The sequence below is a fragment of the Lynx canadensis genome, chromosome D4 (genome assembly GCF_007474595.2).
Source record: "Lynx canadensis isolate LIC74 chromosome D4, mLynCan4.pri.v2, whole genome shotgun sequence".
Lineage (NCBI taxonomy): Eukaryota > Metazoa > Chordata > Mammalia > Carnivora > Felidae > Lynx > Lynx canadensis.
Genome location: NC_044315.2, coordinates 30,757,561 through 30,780,524, shown reverse-complemented (window position 1 = coordinate 30,780,524; position 22,964 = coordinate 30,757,561). Strand labels below are relative to the sequence as shown.

Genomic DNA, 22,964 nt, shown 5'->3' with positions numbered 1-22,964 from the left:
TATTCCATTTACATTTAATTACTGAAAAAGAGGAATTAACTTCTATTTTACTTCTATTCATTTTGCTGTATGTTGTCTATATGGCTTATTGGGTTTTTTGTCCCTCATTTTCCACATTCATCTTTTTTGTTTTGTAGACTTTTTTTTTAGTGAAACATTTAAATTACCTTCTCATTTCCTATTGTGCATATTCAAGAGCTATTTCTTTGTGGTTACCATGGGGATTACATTTAACTTCCTAGTGTTATTGCATTCTATATCAGCTTAACTTCAGTAATTTACAAAAGCTCTTGCCTCTATACAGGGATGGAGGGATGGAGATCCCTAACCCCTTTCAGTTATTGATGTCACAAAATTACATCATATGGTGTGTCTCCAAAACCATTAATAAGGGTTTTTTTATGCATTAGTCTCAAATCATGTAGAAAACAAAAAGTAGAGCTATCAACCAAAATTATAATACTACTTTTTATACTTGTCTATATATTTATCTTTACTAGAAGTCTCTATTCTTTATATGACTTTCAGTTACTATCTGGTCTCATTTACACCTGAAGGACTTCCTTTAGCATTTCTTGCAGGGACGTCTAGTTGTTATAAACTTTTATTATTTGGTTTATCTGGAAATGCCTTATTTTCTGCCTCATTGAATGATGATTTTCACAGATACAGGATTCTTGACTGGCAGTTTTCTTTTGTCCTGCAGCATTTTGAATATATCAACTCCTGGCATCCAAAGTTTCTGATGAGAAATCTGCTTACTTTCTTATTGGAATTCCTTGTATAGGATGGTTCGCTTCTCTTGCTGCTTTCAAGATTCTCTCTTTGGCTTTCAAAAGTGTGATTATAATTTGCCTCAGCGTGAGTCTTTGACTTTATCCTGATTGGGGTTTGTTGAGCTTTTGGTATGTTTATGTTCATGTTTTTTCATCAAACTTGGGAAATTTTAAGTTATTATTTCTCTAATGTTTCTGCCCCTTTCTCTTTCTCTTTTCCTTCTCAGACTCCCACATTGTGTATGTTGGTACACTTCATGGTGTCCCACAGGTCCCTTAGACTCTGGTCACTTTTCTTACATATGTTTTCTTTCTGTTTCTCAGACTCTTATTTTATTTTATTTTATTTTATTTTATTTTATTTTTTATTATATGAAATTTATTGTCAAATTAGTTTCCATACAACACCCAGTGCTCATCCCAAAAGATGCCCTCTTCAATGCCCATCACCTACCCTCCCCTCCCTCCCACCCCCCATCAACCCTCAGTTTGTTCTCAGTTTTTAAGAGTCTCTTATGCTTTGGCTCTCTCTCCCACTCTCACCTCTTTTTTTTTCTTTTTTTTTCCTTCCCCTCCCCCATGGGTTTCTGTTAAGTTTCTCAGGATCCATATAAGAGTGAAAACATATGGTATCTGTCTTTATCTGTATGGCTTATTTCACTTAGCATCACACTCTCCAGTTCCATCCATGTTGCTACAAAGGGCCATATTTCATTCTTTCTCATTGCCACGTAGTACTCCATTGTGTATATAAACCACCATTTCTTTATCCATTCATCAGTTGATGGACATTTAGGCTTTTTCCACAATTTGGCTATTGTTGAGAGTGCTGCTATAAACATTGGGGTACAAGTGCCCCTATGCCTCAGTACTCCTGTATCCCTTGGGTAAATTCCTAGCAGTGCTACTGCTGGGTCATAGGGTAGGTCAGACTCTTATTTTAAATCCATAGATTCTTCTGCCTCCTTAAATCTGCTTTTGAATCCTCTGTTGAATTTTTCATTTCAGCTACACTTCAGGTCCAAAATTTCTTTTTGGTTCCTTTTTATGTTTTCTGTCTCTTTATTGATATTTCCATTTTGACATTATTTTCCTGATTTTGTGCATGTTTTCTTTCAGCTCCTAGAGTATCTTTAAGACAGTTGTTCTATATCTTTGTCTAGTATAGGAGCACCTGGATGGCTCAGTTGGGTAAGTGTCCGACTTCAGCTCAGGTCATGATCTCACAGTTCATGAGTTTAAGCCCCATGTCAGGCTCTGTGCTGACAGCTCAGAACCCAGAGCCTTCTTCAGATTCTGTGTCTCCCTCTCTGCCCCTCCCCCTCTCATGCTCTCTCTCAAAAAATGAATAAACATTAAAAAAAAAAAAGATACACCCATACAATAAAATAATATGCAGTTGAGGAAAAAGATGAGGTAGTTTTACATATTTTTCCCAAAGAGCATGGCCATAAAACAATGTAAGTATAAAAGCAAGCTGTAATTGAATATTTTTTGCTCATATTTTGGGTTTTTTGAAAAATGTGTTTGTGTTTTCAGGACTGCACTAAAATCAGTCTAGAAAGCTAAACTCCATTTAACAGAGTGGGGAGGAGAAGGTGAGGAAGTTGTCATTTTCCATCAGTTACTGTTTTGGTTTTGTTTGAATAGTGCCTCTTTATAAATGAAAAATAAAGTGGTTTAGACTTTCACTTTTGCCTTGGAGATGCAGAAAGCTGAAAGTGTCACTCCCACACTAAAAGCAAGGAGCTTGCAGGAAAAAAAACAGAACTTGAGCATTTGTTTAAGAAGGGCACCTGTTACAAAGACACCATTTAAACCTGAGAGATTCAGCTTTATTTTTTAATTGAAAGGCTGAAGACTGAGATGGGCTATGGTAAGAATGTGAAGCATTCACATGGAGTCCCCATACATGGGGGTTTACACTGTCTTTCAGATTTTTCTTTACAGACTTCACCAGGTGCTCACAGAGATTACCTGAGAGATCCTTACTCTACCCAGGCCATCTTCCCTAACTTCCCTGTGGAACAAAAGCCTAATTCTTCAAGAAATATTGTAACAAAAATGGTAGCCTTGGGGCTCTGGTGGAAACTGACTGCAGCTGACTAACTAAAAGATATAACACCACAACAGAAGAAAAAAATCTTGGGGTGCCTGGGTGGTTCAGTCAGTGAAGTGGCCAACTATTGATTTCTGCCTGAGTCATGATTTCAGAGTTCCTGAGCCCTGCATTGAGCTCCATGCTGATAGCACAGAGCCTACTTGGTATTCTCTTTCTCTCCCTCTCTCTCTGCCCCTCCCCTGCTCATGCTCTCCCTCTCAAAATAAAGGAGGAGGGAGAAATACAAGTGAGGCCTACCATACTAGAGGGGTAGAGTACTTGTGAAAGCCATACACCTGAGACCCAGGTTCATAGTGCATGCATGAGACTGAAGCCTAACCTGAACATCATAGAACACACTCACTACAACACTAACAAGCATTTCATACAGGTAACAGTGGCATATGGATGGAAGAGCTACAAGAGACATTCTTTCTGGGGAGCAGTGCAAAGGGAAGACTGAAGGCAAACTGGGGACCAATACTGAGAATTTTCTGGCAACTTAGCCCACACCTAAACACAAGTTACCACTAGTGTCCTTATGGTGCACTGAGACTAAACTACAGCAGTAAGAAACTTCAAACCCACCAGCTGCTGACTAGATGAACATAAAACCCCACATTAAAGGCCTAGGAGAAGGAAGGGTGTGCTCATCTCCCAGCATTAATGTTTGAAATGTCCATCTTTAAATTAAAAAGTATGAAACATGCAAAAACGCAAGAAAACACACAGTCGGAAAATACAAAGCAATGATCAGGAAAAAATTCAGATGAAGTTGGTACTATTAGGAAATTTAAAGTGTGAATAATAATAAGACAATATTGGAAAAGGTACACAACATGCAAATTGGAGAATTTCAGAAGAGAGAAAAAACTATTAAGAAAGAATGGGATGCAGTACTAGAAATAAAAAAAAAATAGTAACAGATAACACATCAGTAGACTTAACAAAATTCAGGAAAGAATCAATGAATTTGAGAAAAAAAGAGTGAAAGAAAAAACAGAACAACCAAGACCTATGGGGCAATATCAAACAGTCTACTATATACTTATTTGGAATCCCAGAAGAAGAAAAAATAAGACAGAAGAAATGTGTACTGTAAGAAAGAGCCTGACAGCTTTGTTTATTGTAATGTAAGTTGCTTGACATTAAGCTTTTGATTGCTACAGCATCCCTTTCAGACATCCATCTCAAATAAACACATTGCCAGATACACAACTGGATAAAGGGCCAGACCACCCAACCCATGAATTTCCCCTTTTTATTTTTTTAAATTTGTTTTTAACTTTATTTTTGAGAAAGAGAAAGAGCAGGGAAGGGCCAGAGAGAGGGAGACAGAGGATCAGAAGCAGGCTCCATGACAACAGAGAGCCTGATGCAGGGCTTGAACTCACAAACCATGAGATCATGACCCCAGCTGAAGTTGGACTCAAACTGACTAGGCCACCCAGGTGCGCTTCCCCTTTTTAGAAAGCTCTGAGTAACCTAGATAACGGACCATTTGAGTGACCATGCTTTTCCCTTCCCACACCCTAATTCCCACTCTTGTTTTAAATTCACCAATAAACAGTGAACTTGTGAAACCCTAGGCAACCCACCCTCAACCCCAATATAAAGCAGAACCCTAAGTCCCTGCTCTCTCTCTTGCTCACTCTCCCTTTCTCTCTCCCACCCTCACCCCTGCAACCTCACTATTTGGCCCCAGGCATGCCATATATCCTCCAGGAATTGTAATAAACCTTGCTTTTTTCAAAGTTACCTGATGGTTGTTTCTGTGGTGTGTCTTGCAACCAAAAGAACCACAGAGGTTCTATAGTCTATTAAATGTACAACAGCATTATGTGTAAAAAAAAAAAAAAAAAATTACACACCCTTATTTTAAAGATATTTTATTGCTAAAAACCAGCTTTCAGTGAGTCATAATCACTGATCACAGATCACCATAACAAACAAACAATAAAAAGATTTGAAATATTGTGAGAATTATCAAAATGTGACACAGAGACACAACGTGAGCAAATGTTACTGGGAAAACAGCATCAATTGACTTGCTTGATGTAGGGTTACCACAAACCTTCAATTTATGGGGGGGAGGGGTGCAGGGAATGCAGTATCTATATAGTGCAAAAAACTGAAGTGCAATAAAATGAATTATGCCCATATGTATTTCATTGGCTGAAATGCACCATAGGCCACTCCTGAGTCCACTGGGGCAGGAAAATATTAACTGTAACTGATAAATTGCTAGAGGCTAAGTATGAACAAATCTGAAGAGTTTTAAAAGCTTCAGAGGGGCACCTGGGTCGCTCAGTCGGTTAAGCGTCCAACTTCAGCTCAGGTCATGATCTCGCAACCTGTGACTTTGAGCCCTGCGTCAGGCTCTGTGCTGACAGCTCAAGAGCCTGGAGCCTGCTTCCGATTCTGTGTCTCCCTCTCTCTCTGCCCTTCCCCTGCTCATGCTCTCTCTCAGTCAAAAATAAATAAAACATTAAAAAAAAAAGCTTCAGAGGGAGGGCACAGTCTTAGGGGAGCATTTTTTTGCAAGTTTTCCTCCATTAGTTCTATCAGATTCTCACAGTGAAGATTGGAGAAAGTCCTCTCATGCTTCACTCAGGGGAAAGAGAAAAGTAGTAGCCATTTTGAAATAAGCCAGAGCATTCTGTTCATCCTAATATAGTCTGCCCTCAAAGGAAACTATTTTACCAAAGCCTAATCTGTAGAGATTTTATCAGAAACTTAACTGACTTGTGGAGAGAGAAATACCCAACTCCAGCCTCCTCTAGCCATCCTGATGCACCTCAAGATGGAGAAGGGGATTAATAAGCACCTATGAAGTACACTTGTAGTACACACTCCAGGTGTACAGGTTCACTGAAAATTTAACTGAGACCTAATAATTATAGGACTTTAGAATACTTCCTCTCTCCCACTTTATCACAACATGACCAAAGGCCTATGTACCAGAGTTCTTTACATCCAGTACATCTTATCTGGCTTTTAACAAAAATTTGCAAGGCATATTGAAAACAAAAACAAAAACAAAACACTGTTTGAAGGGAAAAAGCAAGCACAAGAAGCAGCTAGATATGGGAGGAGTATTGAAATTATCAAGCCAGCAATTTAACTATGACTAATATGCTAAAGACTGTAAAGGAAAAAAAATGCAACATGTAAGATCATCTGAGTAATGTAATCAAAGAGATAGAAATTGCAAGAAAAACTTCAAAAGAAATGCTAGAAATAAAACACACAGATATAAAAAATGTGTTTGATATACTCATTAGTGGACTAGACAAGGCTCAGGATATAATATCTGAGCTTGCAGATATATTAACAGAAACCTCCAGAACTAAAAACCAAAGAGAAAAAAAAATGGAACAGAATATCCAAGAAATGTGGGACTATTACAAAATGGATAACATACTAATAATGGGAATACCAGAAGGAGGAGGAAGAGAAAAAGAAGCAAAAGAAATATTTGAAGTAATCATGACTGAGAATTTCCTCAAATTAATGTCAGACACCAAACCACAGATTCGGGAATCTCAGAGAACACAAAGCAAGATAAATGCCAAAAAACAAAAGCAAAACAACAACAACAACAAACATATACACAGGCATATAATATAACTCAGAAAATAAATGCTAAAGAAAAAAATCTTTAAGAAGTTTTTCTGAAAATCTGAAAAAAGCCAGAGGAGAAAACACTTTACCTATAGAGGAGCAAAGACAGGAATTACATCTGATTTCTCAGAAACCATGAAAGTAAGAAAAGAGTAGAATGAAATATTTAAAATGTTGAGAGAAAAAACTCACAAACCTGGAATTCTGTATCCTGCAAAATTATCTTTCAAAAGTAAAGAAGAAATAAATACTTTTTTGAACAAAAATTGATGAAATTTTTACCAGTAAGCCTGCCTAGCAAGAAATGCTAAACTTCTTAAGAGAGAAGAAAAATTATATAAGCCATAATTCATATCTACATAAAGAAAGAGCATTAGAAAAGGAATGTGATAGTAAAATAAAAACTTTTATTTTTATTACTCTTAATTGATCTAATATAACAATTTGCTCAAAATAATAGCAAAAATATATTAAATAAATTATAGTTTATATATAAGTAAAATGAATGATAGTAATATTATAAGCACCAGGAATGAGGAATCTAAAACATTGTTATTACAAGGCACTTTATCCATGAAGTGATATATTAAAAGTGGACTTGGAATAGCTGTAAATGTACATTGCAAACTCTAGGGCAACCACTAACAAAAGTAAAAACAAACAAACAAAAAAACCCCCCTGTAATTGATATGTCAAAAATGAGAGAAAATAGAATCATGCAAAATGTTCAATTAAAAACACAAGAGGCAGGAGCGCCTGGGTGGCTCAGCCAGTTAAACATCCTACTTTTGATTTTGGCTCAGGTCATGATCTCATGATTCACGGGATCAAGCCCTGCATCAGGCTCTGCGCTAACAGAATGGAGACTGCTTAGGATTCTCTCTCTCCTTCTGCCCCTCTCCCTTCTCATGCTTTCCCTCTCTAAATAAGTAAACAAACAAACAAACACACAAAAGACAAAAATAGGAACAAAGAACAAAGGCAACAAACAGGAAACAATAACAAATATGGTAGATATTAATCCAATTGTATCAATAATTACTTTACATGTCAATGGCCTAAATATACCAATAAAAAGACAAATTGCCAGAGTGCATCATAAATAAGATTCAACTATAGGTTGTCTACAAGAAACCCAATTTAAATGTAAAGGTACATATAAATTAAAAGTAAAGGGTTGGATGGGGCCCCTGGGTGGCTCAGTCGGTTGAGCATTGTACTTCAGCTCACGTCACGATCTATCTCACAGTTCATGAGTTCCAGCCCCACATTGGGTTCTCTGCTGTCAGTGCAGACCCCACTTTGGATCCTCTGTCTCCTCTCTCTGCCCTTCCCCTGTTCTCTCTGTCTCTCAAAAATAAATAAACATTAAAAAAAAAAAAAAAAAAGGGATGGAGAAAGATATACCATGTTAACACTAACCAAGAGAACACTGCCAGGTGGCTGGCTGAGTTGGTGGAGCATGCAACTCTTGATCTCAGGGTTGTCAGTTCAAGCCCCCAGTTAAAGATTACTGTAAAAATAAAATATTAAAAAGAGAGAAAGAGAACACTGTAAGACCTGTATTAATTTAGACAGAGCAGACTTTAAAGCAAGGAAAATTATCAGGGATATAAAGGGACTTTATGTAATGATAAAGGGGTCAATTCTCTAAGAAGTCATAACATTCTTTAATGTGTATATACGTAGCAACAGGGAATTAAAATACATGAGGCAAAAACTGAAAGAACTAGGAGAAATAGATGAATCTACTATTACAGTTGGAGACTTCAATAGCCCTTTCTCAGAAATGGACAGAAAATCAGTAAAGACATAATTGAACTCAACAGCACCATGAATTAACTGATATAATTAACACCTACAGACTCATTTAACAACAGCAGAATACACATTCTTCTCTCAAGCTCACGTGAAACATTCAGTAAGATAGACCACATTCTACATCTAAAACACACATCAACAAATTTTAAAGAATAAAAATCACACAGTGTAATACCACAATGGAATTAAACTAGAAATCAGTATAGAAAGATAGCTGGGAAATTCCAAAATACTTGGAGATTAAGCAATACACTTCTAAATAACAGATGAGTCAAAGACAAACTCCTGGGACACCTGGGTGGCTCAGTTGGTTAAGTGTCTGACTCTTGATTTCAGCTCAGGTCATGACCTCATGATTTGTGAGATCAAGCCCCACATCAGGCTCTGAACTGACAGCACAGAGCCTGCTTGGGATTCTCTCTCTTCCTCTCTCTCTCTGCCCCACTTGTGTTCTATAAATAAATAAACAAACATTTAATGAAGAAGAAGACGGCATAAAAACACTCAGATCAATGGAACAGAATAGAGAACCCAGAAATGGACCCACAAATGTATGGCCAACTAATCTTTGACAAAGCAGGAAAGAATATCCACTGGAACAAAGATGGTCTCTTCAGCTAGTGGTGCTGGGAAAACTGGACAGCGACATGCAGAAAAATGAACCTGGAACACTTTCTTACACCATACACAAAAATAAACTCAAAATGGATGAAAGATCTAAATGTAAGACAGGAAGCCATCAAAATTCCCAAGGAGAAAGCAGGCAAAAACCTCTTTGACCTTGGCCGCAGCAACTTCTTACTCAACATGTCTCCAGAGGCAAGGGAAACAAAAGCAAAAATGAACTATTGGGACCTCATCAAAATAAAAAGCTTCTGCACAGCAAAGGAAACAATCAGCAAAACTAAAAGGCAACCAATGGAATGGGAGAAGATATTTGCAAAAAACGTATCAAAGGGTTAGTATCCAAAATCTATAAAGAACTCAACACCCAAACTCAACACCCAAAAAACAATCCTGTGAAGAAATGGGGGAAATACATGAATAGACACTTCTCCAAAGACATCCAGATGGCCAACCGACACATGAAAAAATGCTCAACATCACTCATCATCAGGGAAATACAAATCAAAACCACAATGAGATATCACCTTACACCTGTCAGAATGGCTAACATTAACAACTCAGGCAACAACAGATGTTGGTGAGGATGTGGAGAAAGAGGATCTCTTTTGCATTGTTGGTGGCAATGCAAGCTGGTGCAGCCACTCTGGAAAACAGTATGGAGGTCCCTCAGAAAACTAAAAATAAAACTACCCTATGACCCAGCAATTGCACTACTAGGCGTTTATCCACAGGATACAGGTGTGTTGTTTCAAAGGGACACATTGCACCCCCATGTTTATAGCAGCACTATCAACAATAGCCAAAGTACGGAAAGAACACAAATGTCCATCCATGGATGAATGGATAAAGAAGAGGTGGTGTGTGTGTGTGTGTGTGTGTGTGTGTGTATACATATACATACATATATATACATACACACACACACAATGGAGTATTACTCAGCAATCAAAAAGAATGAAATCTTGCCATTTGCAACTACATGGATGGAACTAGAGGGTATTATGCAAAGCGAATTGAGTCAGTTGGAGAAAGACATATATCATATAACTTCACTCATATGAGGACTTTAAGACACAGAACAGAAGAACACAAGGGCAGGGAAGAAAAAATAATATAAAAACAGGGAGGGGGACAAAACATAAGAGACTCTTAAATATGGAGAACAAACAGAGGGTTATTGGAGGGGTTGTGGGAGGGGGGATGGGCTAAATGGGTAAGGGGCATTAAGGAATCTACTCCTGAAATCATTGTTGCACTATATGCTAACTAACTTGGATGTAAATTTAAAAAAAGAAGAAGATCTCTCAATAGAAATTTAAAAAATTTTTGAACTAAATGAAAATACAACTTAGCAAAATTAGGGGATGCAGTGAAAGTGTTTAGAGGGAATTTTGTAGCCTTTTATGAATATATTAGAAAAGAGGAAAGCTCTAAAATCAGTAATCTAAGATTCTACCTTAGAAAACTAGAAAAGGAAGAATAAATCTAAAGTAAGCAGAAGAAAAGAATTAGGAAAGAAATCAATGAAATTGAAAACAGGAAGCCAACAGAGAAAAATAATGAAGACAAAAGCTGATTCATTTAAAAGATAAAATTGATTAACTTCTAGCCAGTCTAAAGAAAAAGAAGACACAAGTTACTAATATCAGAATTGAAAGGACATCACTACAGATACTGTGGACATTAAAAAGATATTAAAGGACTAGTATGAACAACTCACCCACAAATGTTATAACCTAGATGAAATGAACCAATTCCTCAAAACACAGAAGGTACCAAAATTCACACAAAAAAAATAAACAACCAGGATACGCCTAATATCTATTAAAGAAATTAACTTAATAATTACTAAACTTCAAAAACATAAAGCACCAGGCCCAGATGAGTTTACTGATGAATTCCTCCAAACACTTAAAAGATTATACCAATTCTTTACAATCTCTTCCAGAAGGCAGAAGCAGAGGGAATACATGCTATTCATTCTATGAGGACAGCATTACCCTAATACCAAAATCAGACAAGGACATTGCAAGAAAAGAAAACTGCTGACCAATATTTCTCATTAACATAAATGCCAAAATTATCAAAATATTAGCAAATTAAATCAAATGTATAAAAATAATTATATATACAACCAACTGGTTTATCCCAAACATGCAAGACTGGTTCCACATTTGAAAACCAATGTAACATAACATAATCCCTCATACCAACAAGCTAAAGAAAAAGATCACATGTTCGTATCAGTAAATGCAGAAAGAGCATTTAACAAAATCCAATACCTATTCATGATAACTCTCAGCAAACTAGGAATACAGAGGAGTTTCCACAACTTGATAAACAAGATCTACAAAAAACCTACAGCTAACATCATACCTGATGGGAAGAAGCTTTCCCACTAAGATCAGGAGCAAAGCAAGGATGTCCCCTCTCACCACTCCTTTATGACATAATAGTGGAAGTCCTAATAAATACAGTAATATAAGAAAAGGAAATAAAACTTACTGATTGGAAAGAAAGAAATAAAACTATCTTTGTTTGCAGATGACATGATTGTGTAGAAAATCTGAAAGAATGAATAACAAAACTGGAACTAATAAGCAATTATAGCAGGGTTGCAGGATACAAGGATATGTACAAATGTCAATTATTTTCCTATACAACAGCAATAAGCAAGTGTCATTTGAAATTAAAAACATAATGCCATTTACATTAGCACGCCTCCAAAATGAAAAAATTAAATATAAGTCTAACAAAAAATGTACAAGATCTATATGAAGGAAACTACAAAACTGATGAAGAAAGAATAACTAGACAAATGAAAAGGTATTCCATGTTTATGAATAGGAAGAATCAATATGGACAGCATGTCAGTTATTCCTAATTTGATGTATAGATTCAATGGATTAAATGTAATCCCAATTAAGATACCAGAAATATTTTATGGATACAAACTGATTCTAAAGGTAATGTAGAGAGGCAAAGGACCCAGACTAGCCAACATAATATTGAAAGAGAAAAACAAAGTCATAAGATTGACACTACCTAACTTCAAGACTTACTATAAAGCTACAGTAATCAAGATAATGTGGTAGAAAGAATGGTGAAAGAAAAGACTAATAGATAACGGAACAGAACAGAGAGCCCAGAAATAAACCTACTAGTCAACTGATTTTTTCATTTTATTTTTTATTTTTTAAAATTTACATCCAAATTAGTTAGCATATAGTGCAACAATGATTTCAGTAATGCCCCTTACCCATTTAGCCCATCCCCCCTCCCACAACCCCTCCAGCACCCCTCAGTTTGTTCTCCATATTTATGAGTCTCTTCTGTTTTGTCCCCCTCCCTGTTTTTATATTATTTTTGTTTCCCTTCCCTTATGGTCATCTGTTTTGTATCTTAAAGTCCTCAGATGAATGAAGTCATATGATTTTTGTCTTTCTCTGATTAATTTCACTTGGCATAATACCCTCCAGTTCCATCGACATAGTTGCAAATGGCAAGATTTCATTCTTTCTGATTGCCAAGTAATACTCCATTGTATATCTATACCACCTCTTCTTTATCCATTCATCCATGGATGGACATTTGTGTTCTTTCCGTACTTTGGCTATTGTTGATAGTGCTGCTATAAACATGGGGGTGCAATGTGTCCCTTTGAAACAACACACCTGTATCCTGTGGATAAACGCCTAGTAGTGCAATTGCTGGGTCATAGGGTAGTTTTATTTTTAGTTTTCTGAGGGACCTCCATACTGTTTTCCAGAGTGGCTGCACCAGCTTGCATTGCCACCAACAATGCAAAAGAGATCCTCTTTCTCCACATCCTCACCAACATCTGTTGTTGCCTGAGTTGTTAATGTTAGCCATTCTGACAGGTGTAAGGTGATATCTCATTGTGGTTTTGATTTGTATTTCCCTGATGATGAGTGATGTTGAGCATTTTTTCATGTGTCGGTTGGCCATCTGGATGTCTTCTTTGGAGAAGTGTCTATTTATGTCTTTCCCCCATTTCTTCACTGGATTATTTGTTTTTTGGGTGTTGAGTTTGATAACTGATCTTTGAAAAAGGAACAAAGATAACACAATGGAGAAATGACAGATTTTTCAATAAATGGTATTGAAACAACTGTATATCCACATGCAAAAAAGAAGCATCAGGACTTTACATCCTTTACAAATATTAACTTGAAATGGACCAGAAACCTAAATGTAAAGTACAAAGATAACATAGGAGAAAATCTAAATGATCTTGGGTTTGGCAATGACTTTTTAGATAGAACACCAAAGACATGATTCATAAAAGAAATAATTGATAAACTGGACTTCGTTAAAACTAAAATTTTCTGGGGGTGCCTGGGTGGTTCAGTTGGTTAGGCATCCGACTTTGGCTCAGGTCATGATCTCAAGACTCTTGAGTTCAAGCCCTGCATCGGGCTCTATGCTGACAGTTCAAAGCATGGAGCCTGCTTTGGATTCTGTGTCTCCCTCTTTTTCTGCCCCTCCCCTGGTCAGGCTCTATCTCTCTCTCTGTCTCTGTGTCTCTGTCTCTCTCTCTCTCAAAAATAAATATTAAAAAAAAACAAATTTTCTGGGGTGCCTGGGTGGGTCAGTCTATTAGGCGTCCGACTTCAGCTCAGGTCATGATCTCATAGTTTGTGGGTTCAAACCCCGCATTGGGCTCTGTGCTGACAGCTCAGAGCCTGGAGCATGCTTCAGATTCTGTCTCCCTCTCTCTCTGTTCCTCCCCCACTCATGCTCTAGCTCTCTGTCTCTCAAAAATAAACATTTTAAAATTTTTTCTGTTCTGCAAAAGTCACTGTCAGAAGGATAAGGAGACAAGCCACAGACTAAGAAAATATTTACAAGAGACATATCTGATAAAGGACTGTTACCTAAAATATACAAAGAACTCTCAAAAGTCAATGATAAGAAAACAAACAACCTGATGAAACAAACAATGGACAAAATATCTGAATAGACACCCACCAAAGAAAATCTACAGACGGCAAGTAAGCATAAGAAAAATGTTCAACATCATATATTATTAGGGAGTTGCAAACTGAAACAATAAACATCAATACACAACTATTAGAATGGCCAGATTCAAAACACTGACAACACCAAATGCTGGTGAGGATGTGTAAAAACAGGAACTCTCATTCATTGCTGATGAGAATGCAAAATGGTTCAGCCATTTTGGAAGACAATTTGTTAATTTCTTACTGTACACACTATACCATGTGATCCAGCAATCACGCTCCTTAGTAGACACCCAAATGAGTTGAAAACTTATGTCTGCACAGAAGCTTGCACATGGATGTTCATAACAGCCTTACTTATAATTTTCAGTACTCAGAAATAACCAAGATGACCTTCAGTAGGTGAATGAATAAATAAACTATGGTACATCCAGACAATAGGATATTATTCGGTGCTAAAAAGAAATGAGCCATTGAGCCATGGAAAGACATGGAGGAACCTTAAATGAACCTTAGTAAGTCAAAGAAGCCAATCTGAAAAGGCTTCATACAATATAATTTCAAATATAATGACATTCTGAGAAAGACAAAATAATGGAGACAGAAAAAAATGAGTGGTTATCAGGAGATGAAGAGGAGGGAAGGATGAACAGGAAGAGCACAGAGGAGTTCTAAGACAGTAAAACAATTCTTTATGATATTTTAATGGTGGCAACATTTGTCAAAGCCTATAGAATGTGTAATACCAAGAGTGAATTCTAATGTAAACTGTGTATTTGGGTGGATAACGATACATCAAAGTAGGCTCTTTAAATGTAACAAATATACCATTCTCTGGTGTGAGATGTTCATAGGGGGAAGGCTGTACTTGTGTAGAGGCAGGAAGTATATAGGAATTGTCTGTATTTTATGAATTTTGCCATAAACTAAAACTGTTCTAAAAAATAAAGCCTATTAAGAGGAAAAAAAAAAAAAAAAAGGACACAGAGCCAGCCTGAAAGAGCTCCCAATAGCCAAAGATGGCACATATTTAGCAAAATAATAAATCTAGTAAAATAGTCCAAAGAGTGACATAAATCTCCACGTGTCCATGCAGATAAAAACAAATGATTGAAAATAAATATATTGGAGAGAAGGGACAAATCTTTCTTACAGAATTCCAACTAATAACTGTAGATGTCAATGTAATTCGGCCAAATACCACCAGCAACACACATGCAGTTGAACAATTTAGATTTTAGTAGTCATTGCAGTAAGACAGAGCACATATTACATTGGATGATAGGAATGATAAAGTGCTTCAGTAACAGATGTTAGGAAGGAATTATAGGATTTGAGTGTTAGTTACTTCATTTTGCAGTGGTTCCAACGCAGCTGAGTTTATTCAGGATTGGGTGTTGTTAAAGCAAAGCAAAGCAAAACAAAACAAAAACAAACAAAAAAAAAAAACAAAAAAAACAAGCAACAGTCACTTGTATTAGGTGAGAGGGGGGTGTTTGATATTTTGAGAGTAGCAGAGCAACCTTGTTTTTGTCTTTACTCATGCAAAACAATGACCTTGTTTGTGTTACATCATAAGGGTCAAAAAATGACTTTGTCTGCTTGGTGTTTGGTGTCATTGTTCTGCAGCCATCTCAGCACACACAGGCCAGTTTTCCTTCGGTGTAAGGTAGGGTCTCAGGCATGGGATAAGAGTGAAGAGATAGGGTTTCCTAGGAAAGGAACGGAAAGGCCTTATATTTTTATTTAAAATTTTTTTTTCGATGTTTATTTATTTTTGGGACAGAGAGAGACAGAGCATGAACGGGGGAGGGGCAGAGAGAGAGGGAGACACAGAATCGGAAACAGGCTCCAGGCTCCGAGCCATCAGCCCGGAGCCTGACGCGGGGCTCGAACTCACGGACCGCGAGATCGTGACCTGGCTGAAGTCGGATGCTTAACCGACTGCGCCACCCAGGCGCCCCAGGCCTTATATTTTTAAAACATTTGTATTCTTTAAGAACTTGGAAAATTCAGAAATTGAAATTTTAAAACTTTAGAAATTGTCTTTAATTGCTTATATTTGAATCCCTATAAAAGTTATTTATTGTAATATGAATTCCATGGATATGGCCTTATTATGTTCCAGCACTTACCTTGTTCTAACAAAATTATTGAATGTTCTCTTTCCACTGCTTTAAATCCCAGCTCTAACACATACTACCTTCTCACTTTCTTTTCTACCTAGACTTAAACTTTTATTGCACCAGGATCAGTTTTTAAATACTTTAGCAATATCATACATGTTAATACAAACACATTGCTAGGCATTTTCAATTCTCTTCTGATCATTACTAAAAGTTTTTATTGGAATAAAAGTTGGGATCATTTCTTTAGGTTTAACAAACAAAATAAATGTCAAAGAGAAAGAACACAGAGAAAACTTTTTTAGGATTCTGATGGGAACATTAATTATATTCTTTTCATCTAGAAAGCTGGTATTTATTAAAGTTTTTTAAGTGTCAACAGAATCGTTTTATACCTGGATTCACACCAGTTGCAATAACTTACTGGCAACATCAATCCTTTTTTCATGCTAATCAAAACTATTTGGTATGCGTGGTGGCTCAGTCAGTTAAGGGTCTGACTTTGGCTCAGGCCATGATCTCTCCGTCTGTGGGTTCAAGCCCGCTTCAGCCTCTGTGCTGACAGCCCGGAGCCTGCTTTGGCTTCTGTGTCTCCCTCTCTCTCTGTCCCTGCCCCACTTGTGCTCTCTTAAAAATAAATAAACGTTTAAAAAATTTTTTTTAATTTTTTTTAACGTTTATTTATTTTTGAGACAGAGAGAGGCAGAACATGAACAGGGGAGGGTCAGAGACAGAGGGAGACACAGAATCCGAAACAGGCTCCAGGCTCCCAGCTGTCAGCACAGAGCCCGACGCGGGGCTCGAACTCATGGACCGTGAGATCATGACCTGAGCCGAAGTCGGAAGCTTAACCGACCGAGCCACCCAGGCTCCCCTAAAAAAAATTTTTTTAAAAACTATCTTTTGGTGGCACAAAAACAGACACACAGACCAATGGAATAGAATAGAAACCCCAGAACTAGACCCACAAACGTATGGCCAACTCATCTTTGACAAAGCAGGAAAGAACATCCAATGGAAAAAAGACAGTGCCTTTAACAAATGGTGCTGGGAGAACTGGACAGCAACATGCAGAAGGTTGAAACTAGACCACTTTCTCACACCATTTACAAAAATAAATTCAAAATGGATAAAGGACCTAAATGTGAGACAGGAAACCATCAAAACCTTAGAGGAGAGAGCAGGAAAAGACCTCTCTGACCTCAGCCGTAGCAATCTCTTACTCGACACATCCCCAAAGGCAAGGGAATTAAAAGAAAAAGTGAATTACTGGGACCTTATGAAGATAAAAAGCTTCTGCACAGCAAAGGAAACAACCAACAAAACTAAAAGGCAACCAACGGAATGGGAAAAGATATTTGCAAATGACATATCGGACAAAGGGCTAGTATCTAAAATCTATAAAGAGCTCACCAAACTCCACACCCGAAAAACAAATAACCCAGTGAAGAAATGGGCAGAAAATATGAATAGACACTTCTCTAAAGAAGACATCCAGATGGCCAACAGGCACATGAAAAGATGTTCAGCGTCGCTCCTTATCAGGGAAATACAAATCAAAACCACACTCAGGTATCACCTCACGCCAGTCAGAGTGGCCAAAATGAACAAATCAGGAGACTATAGATGCTGGAGAGGATGTGGAGAAACGGGAACCCTCTTGCACTGTTGGTGGGAATGCAAATTGGTGCAGCCGCTCTGGAAAGCAGTGTGGAGGTTCCTCAGAAAATTAAAAATAGACCTACCCTATGACCCAGCAATAGCACTGCTAGGAATTTATCCAAGGGATACAGGAGTACTGATGCATAGGGGCACTTGTACCCCAATGTTCATAGCAGCACTCTCAACAATAGCCAAATTATGGAAAGAGCCTAAATGTCCATCAACTGATGAATGGATAAAGAAATTGTGGTATATATACACAATGGAATACTACGTGGCAATGAGAAAAAATGAAATATGGCCTTTTGTAGCAACGTGGATGGAACTGGAGAGTGTAATGCTAAGTGAAATAAGCCATACAGAGAAAGACAGATACCATATGGTTTCACTCTTATGTGGATCCTGAGAAATTTAACAGGAACCCATGGGGGAGGGCAAGGAAAAAAAAAAAAAAAGATGTTAGAGTGGGAGAGAGCCAAAGCATAAGAGACTGTTAAAAACTGAGAACAAACTGAGGGTTGATGGGGGGTGGGAGGGAGGGGAGGGTGGGTGATGGGTATTGAGGAGGGCACCTTTTGGGATGAGCACTGGGTGTTGTATGGAAACCAATTTGTCAATAAATTTTATATATATATAAAAAAAAATAAAAAATTAAAAAAAAAAAAACTATCTTTTGGGGCACCTGGGTGGTTCAGTTGCCCCAAGCATCAGACTTCGTCTCCGGGGTTCGAGCTCCACATTAGGTTCTTCACTGACAGTGCTGAGCCTGCTTGGGATTCTCTCTCCTTCTCTCTCTGTCCCCCGCTCCCCCCCCAAAACACACACACACTCTCTCTCTCTCTCTCAAAATAAACTTAAAAAAAACCTATCTTTTTATCATTGCCATATATAATAATGTTACAAAATAATCAAGAAAACTATGTGTTTATATGTAAGTATATGTATGTTTTGTATATACGTATAACACACACACACACACACACACACACACACGAAGGCAGTCATAAAATGTGTTCATAGGTTCCTAATTTGGTTCCTAATTTCAGAAGTGTGCAAATGCAAGTTTATCCCTAGGAGATGCATAATTTGCATGATAATTGTTTTCTAACTGAGTTGTGTGTACTTTCAGATATTACTTATGAAAGATTGAACAGCTTACTTTTTCTTTTTTTCTCAGAAATAAACTCTGAGGATCACAGATATTATTCTTTTATGTTACATTTTACAGTCTTAGTCACAAAAACTGTTAATTGCATATTGGTACCCACAAAACGGGGGCCAAGGTCACAAATCTCAACCTAAGTCAGCCTAATCTAACGGTACTCCTCTCATTGTCAAAGAAACCTAATATATGCCAGTCATAATCTTGCCAACTCAGCTTTAGCTAGCTTACTTGGCCTTATTAGGAAATCCCTATTAATCAAATTCACTCTTGACCAACATCCCTCCGAAGAGTGCTTTATGGTTTGTTTTCCCTTTAATAAAAGACATCAAATTGTTACTGTTTTAGTTTTGTTATTTGACACATGTACCTTTCTTCCTTTTGGCAGCTCTGAGTTAAAAGGCACACTTTTGGAAAAATAGTTTAAAATTTCCCCTTTATGAACTTTATATTACAAAACTTACTAGCACATAGAAAAGGAGAAAACAGTAAAATGATCATACCCACATATTAGACGTAGAAATCCTTAACATGTTACTATATTTGCCTTTTCTGGTTGTTATTTAATTACAAATATGTAATATAATCCTAAGTATTCTAATATGCATCTCTAAAAAAACTAAATTTTCCTACATAATCCCAATAGTTATTATCACAATTAACAAAACTAACGTAACTTCCCTTAATATTTTTAAGATCCGATCCATACACAAATTTCCCCAGTTGTTCCCAAACGTCTTTTTGTTTTCTCCAACCAGGATCTGATCCAGGACCACACTGTATTTGATGGTATGTCAAAGTTTAACCCATAACCTCTGGGACTTTGGTAGAATTTGGGCGCCAGAGAGCAATACAGACTGTTGATAACATCTCATTAATAACGCCCCCTTTACCGTCTGCCTCCCTGCCACGTGGACTGCCCCAACGTACACGAAACCTGCGAGCGGTCGCGGTATTTTCATGGAAATGTAGTTCTGGATGTTCCGGCTGACCGCGCGGCATTCTAGGAACGGATATCCTGGGCTTTTCCCTGCGCATGTGCAGTCACCCCCATTTACCGGCTTCCGTCCTCCCTGGCTGTGGGGATGCGCCGGGTTTGCCCTCAGGTGAGAGAGGCCAACTCCGCACGCCGGGAGGGAGAGGGGCGGGCTCGTGCCCAGAGGAAGGGACCACGACGTCTCGGGAACTCCCCGTTCACCCCAAGTGCCGACCCCGGCAGGAACGTAGACCTGGCAAAGACGGGTGGGTGTGGGCTCCAGGGGCCCAGATGGGGCGAGTGTTGTCGGAACATGTTCCCTGCAGACTGGGGTGCGGGAGCTGACTGCAGCGGGAGCGGGGAAGATCCAGGCCGGCGGCGGGAGGGTAATGCGCGTTTCCGTATTGGATACTGACCATGAGCCCGGCACAAAGCGCGCCCTGGCGTTGGACTTGGAAGCCAGAAAGACCGGATAAATTCCGCCTTTGTCACTTGGGCATAAGTGAGGTTCTTATCTGAAAATAAGGATAGTAGTTAAAAACTGCTTTGTGGCGTTGTTCAGAAAGAGGTAAGTCATAACCTATAATGCATTTAGCCAAGTGTTAGTAACACTAGTAAGTAGTAGGCAATACGCCAAAATATAGTGTTGGCTTCCATCATATTTGAAAGACACTTTGTTCTTTTTTATTTAGTATTTAACTTAGTTTTTGCAGCCACCCCATTTATAGGAATAACCATATCCTTAAGAAAGAAAGAAAGAAAGAAAGAAAATGGGGGTTCAGAAGAGTGAAATTACAGACCACAGGTCAAAAAGGCGATGAAGCCAGGATGCAAATACAGATAGGCTTTACTCCTAAATTCAGCTATTCCTAATACCCTGCCTCCCTAAAACCCAACATTGTAGGCTTCACGGCAGTAGCAGAGTGACTATGATTGTAAAGTTAGCATGATGTCACTCTCTGACATAAATGTCACTTTCTGACACGTGCATCTATTCTGGGGCTTCTGGCATGTCTCCAGAGCCTCTGGATAAGACTTAGGCTCCTGGTACCTCCTGTGCTGTCCAGGCTGTCTCTGTCTTCAGAAGGCACAGTCTGATACCTAGTGCAGTGCTGTCCAGTAGATAAGGTGAGCCACATTGGTAATTTTAAATGTTCTAGTAGCCATATTAAAAACTAAAACGTGAAATTTTAAGAACATACTGTGTTTATCTCAATATATACAAAATATTCTTCAACATGTGGCACTAGCCACATTTCAAGTGCTCAGTAGTGAGTGGGACGTGGCTAGTGGCTATAATAATAGAACAGTTATAATGATCTTGAAGAAAATCAGGCCCTACACTAGTGGTGCCCAACCAGGGCGATTTTGCTCTCCAGAGGACTTTTGGAAATGGCTGGAGATGATATGGTTTGTCACAACAGAGGAGGATTGCTACTAACATCTGGTGGGTAGACACCAGAAATACTGCTAGGCATTCTACAATGTACAGGACCCCCCACCCCCCGTCACAAAGAATTCTGCAGCCCAAAATGTCAGTAGTGCTGAAGCTAAGAAATTTTGCTCTCAATGAAAGTTTCAACTAAAAGGAATTTGTTTCCTAGGCCTAAATCTCAACGTCTTTGGAACAAAGCAGCTCTTGTGTGGCAAGCAGGAGAGGAGCCCTGGGGACAGGAGTCCCACCTGGAAGAAAAGTTTATCTGACAGGAACCATATTCACCAAAGCTTCAGAACAAATGCAGAAGAACCCAGAAAAGAGTGGGTCCTAATTTGTTCCACCAGAAGCATTTTGTTATTACCTTTTCCAGAAAGAGCCAGACTTGGTGATGTCACCACATCCAGAAGCCATCACAGACTGTATGACAGTGGAAACTGGTCCAGCTTGCAGAAGGTGGTGAGCTGGGGTTGGAAGAGATTGGTGATTGTCAGGCCGTACAAGAAAAGCCAAGCCAGAGCCAAGGAAATTCATTCTCCATCCCTAAACAGCCCCCTATTTTCTTCATTCTTCACTTACTTTGCAGATTCTGAGCCACTCTCTCATTGTGTCCATCAGAAGTGGCATCTAGGGATATGCTGAGGCTTCCTTTATCCTGAACATAAAGAATTACAAAATGACAGTATAGGAGTAGATTTCTGTCTCTGACTCTTTGGAAACTTTTAAAAAACTGGAGCCTCAGATGTATGTCCCCTGGTCACCCAGGACAGAGCTAGGAGGAAAGCATAGTGCTGTTCATTCTGTCACACGTAAGTCACTAGAAGTGTCTTATCAAAAGTCTGACCAAAAGTCCTTTGTTCAGAAGAACAAAAGTATTTTAAAATATTTGGTCACTAAGCATCTTTTTTTCCCAGAGTTTTCTGTTGATTCTCTAGCTCAAAGTATAAATAATATTAATAGAATATTAATGATCAATGGGGAAATAATTCACAGTCACCTAGTGAAAAATAGCAAGGTTACATCCATGTGATCATATCAGAGATGTACTACATATTCAGGGAATGAAGCACTCTGTGGTGCTTCCTGCCCCTTCTCAAGGGTCAACAGGACATTTTTTCCATAGGGAGGCTTTTCCCCAGCTGGTGTGATGAGACTTTTAGGCAACTGAATGCAGAATCTCACCAGACCTCTCATGATTCCTTTCCTCTTTCCTTATTCCCAGCTTATCCTTCACAGTTGTCCGTACTCTCCCAACAACAGCAGAAAATGGACACAACTCAGGTGAGTTGTATGTATGCACCTTTTTTTATAATAAATATAAATAGTTGTATGTATGCACCTTTTTATGTTTATATAAATATAAATATAAATAAATATTGTATTTATTTATATTGTTGTATGTATGCACCTTTTTATGTTTATATAAATATAAATATAAATAAATATAAATAGTTGTATGTATGCACCTTTTTTTATGGGTGGTTAATTAACATAGAAAAGTAGAAATAGAAATAGATCATAGAAATATATTTTTTATAATAAATATAAATAGTTGTATGTATGCACCTTTTTATATTTATATAAATATAAATAAATATTATTGTATTTATTTATATTGTTGTATGTATGCACCTTTTTATATTTATATAAATATAAATATAAATAAATA

The 22,964-nt window shown here is 37.9% G+C and overlaps 1 protein-coding gene across 1 annotated transcript in view; it reads left to right on the top strand.

The window, feature by feature from the left end:
• Window positions 1-22,964, top strand: part of ZNF782 (zinc finger protein 782) — a 134,677-nt gene that overhangs the window by 79,922 nt on the left and 31,791 nt on the right. The window contains 5 exon segments of the mRNA XM_032595513.1: window positions 19,581-19,673; window positions 19,929-20,107; window positions 20,187-20,318; window positions 21,742-21,751; window positions 22,518-22,576. Coding sequence (XP_032451404.1) covers window positions 19,581-19,673; window positions 19,929-20,107; window positions 20,187-20,318; window positions 21,742-21,751; window positions 22,518-22,576 — 473 coding nt within the window.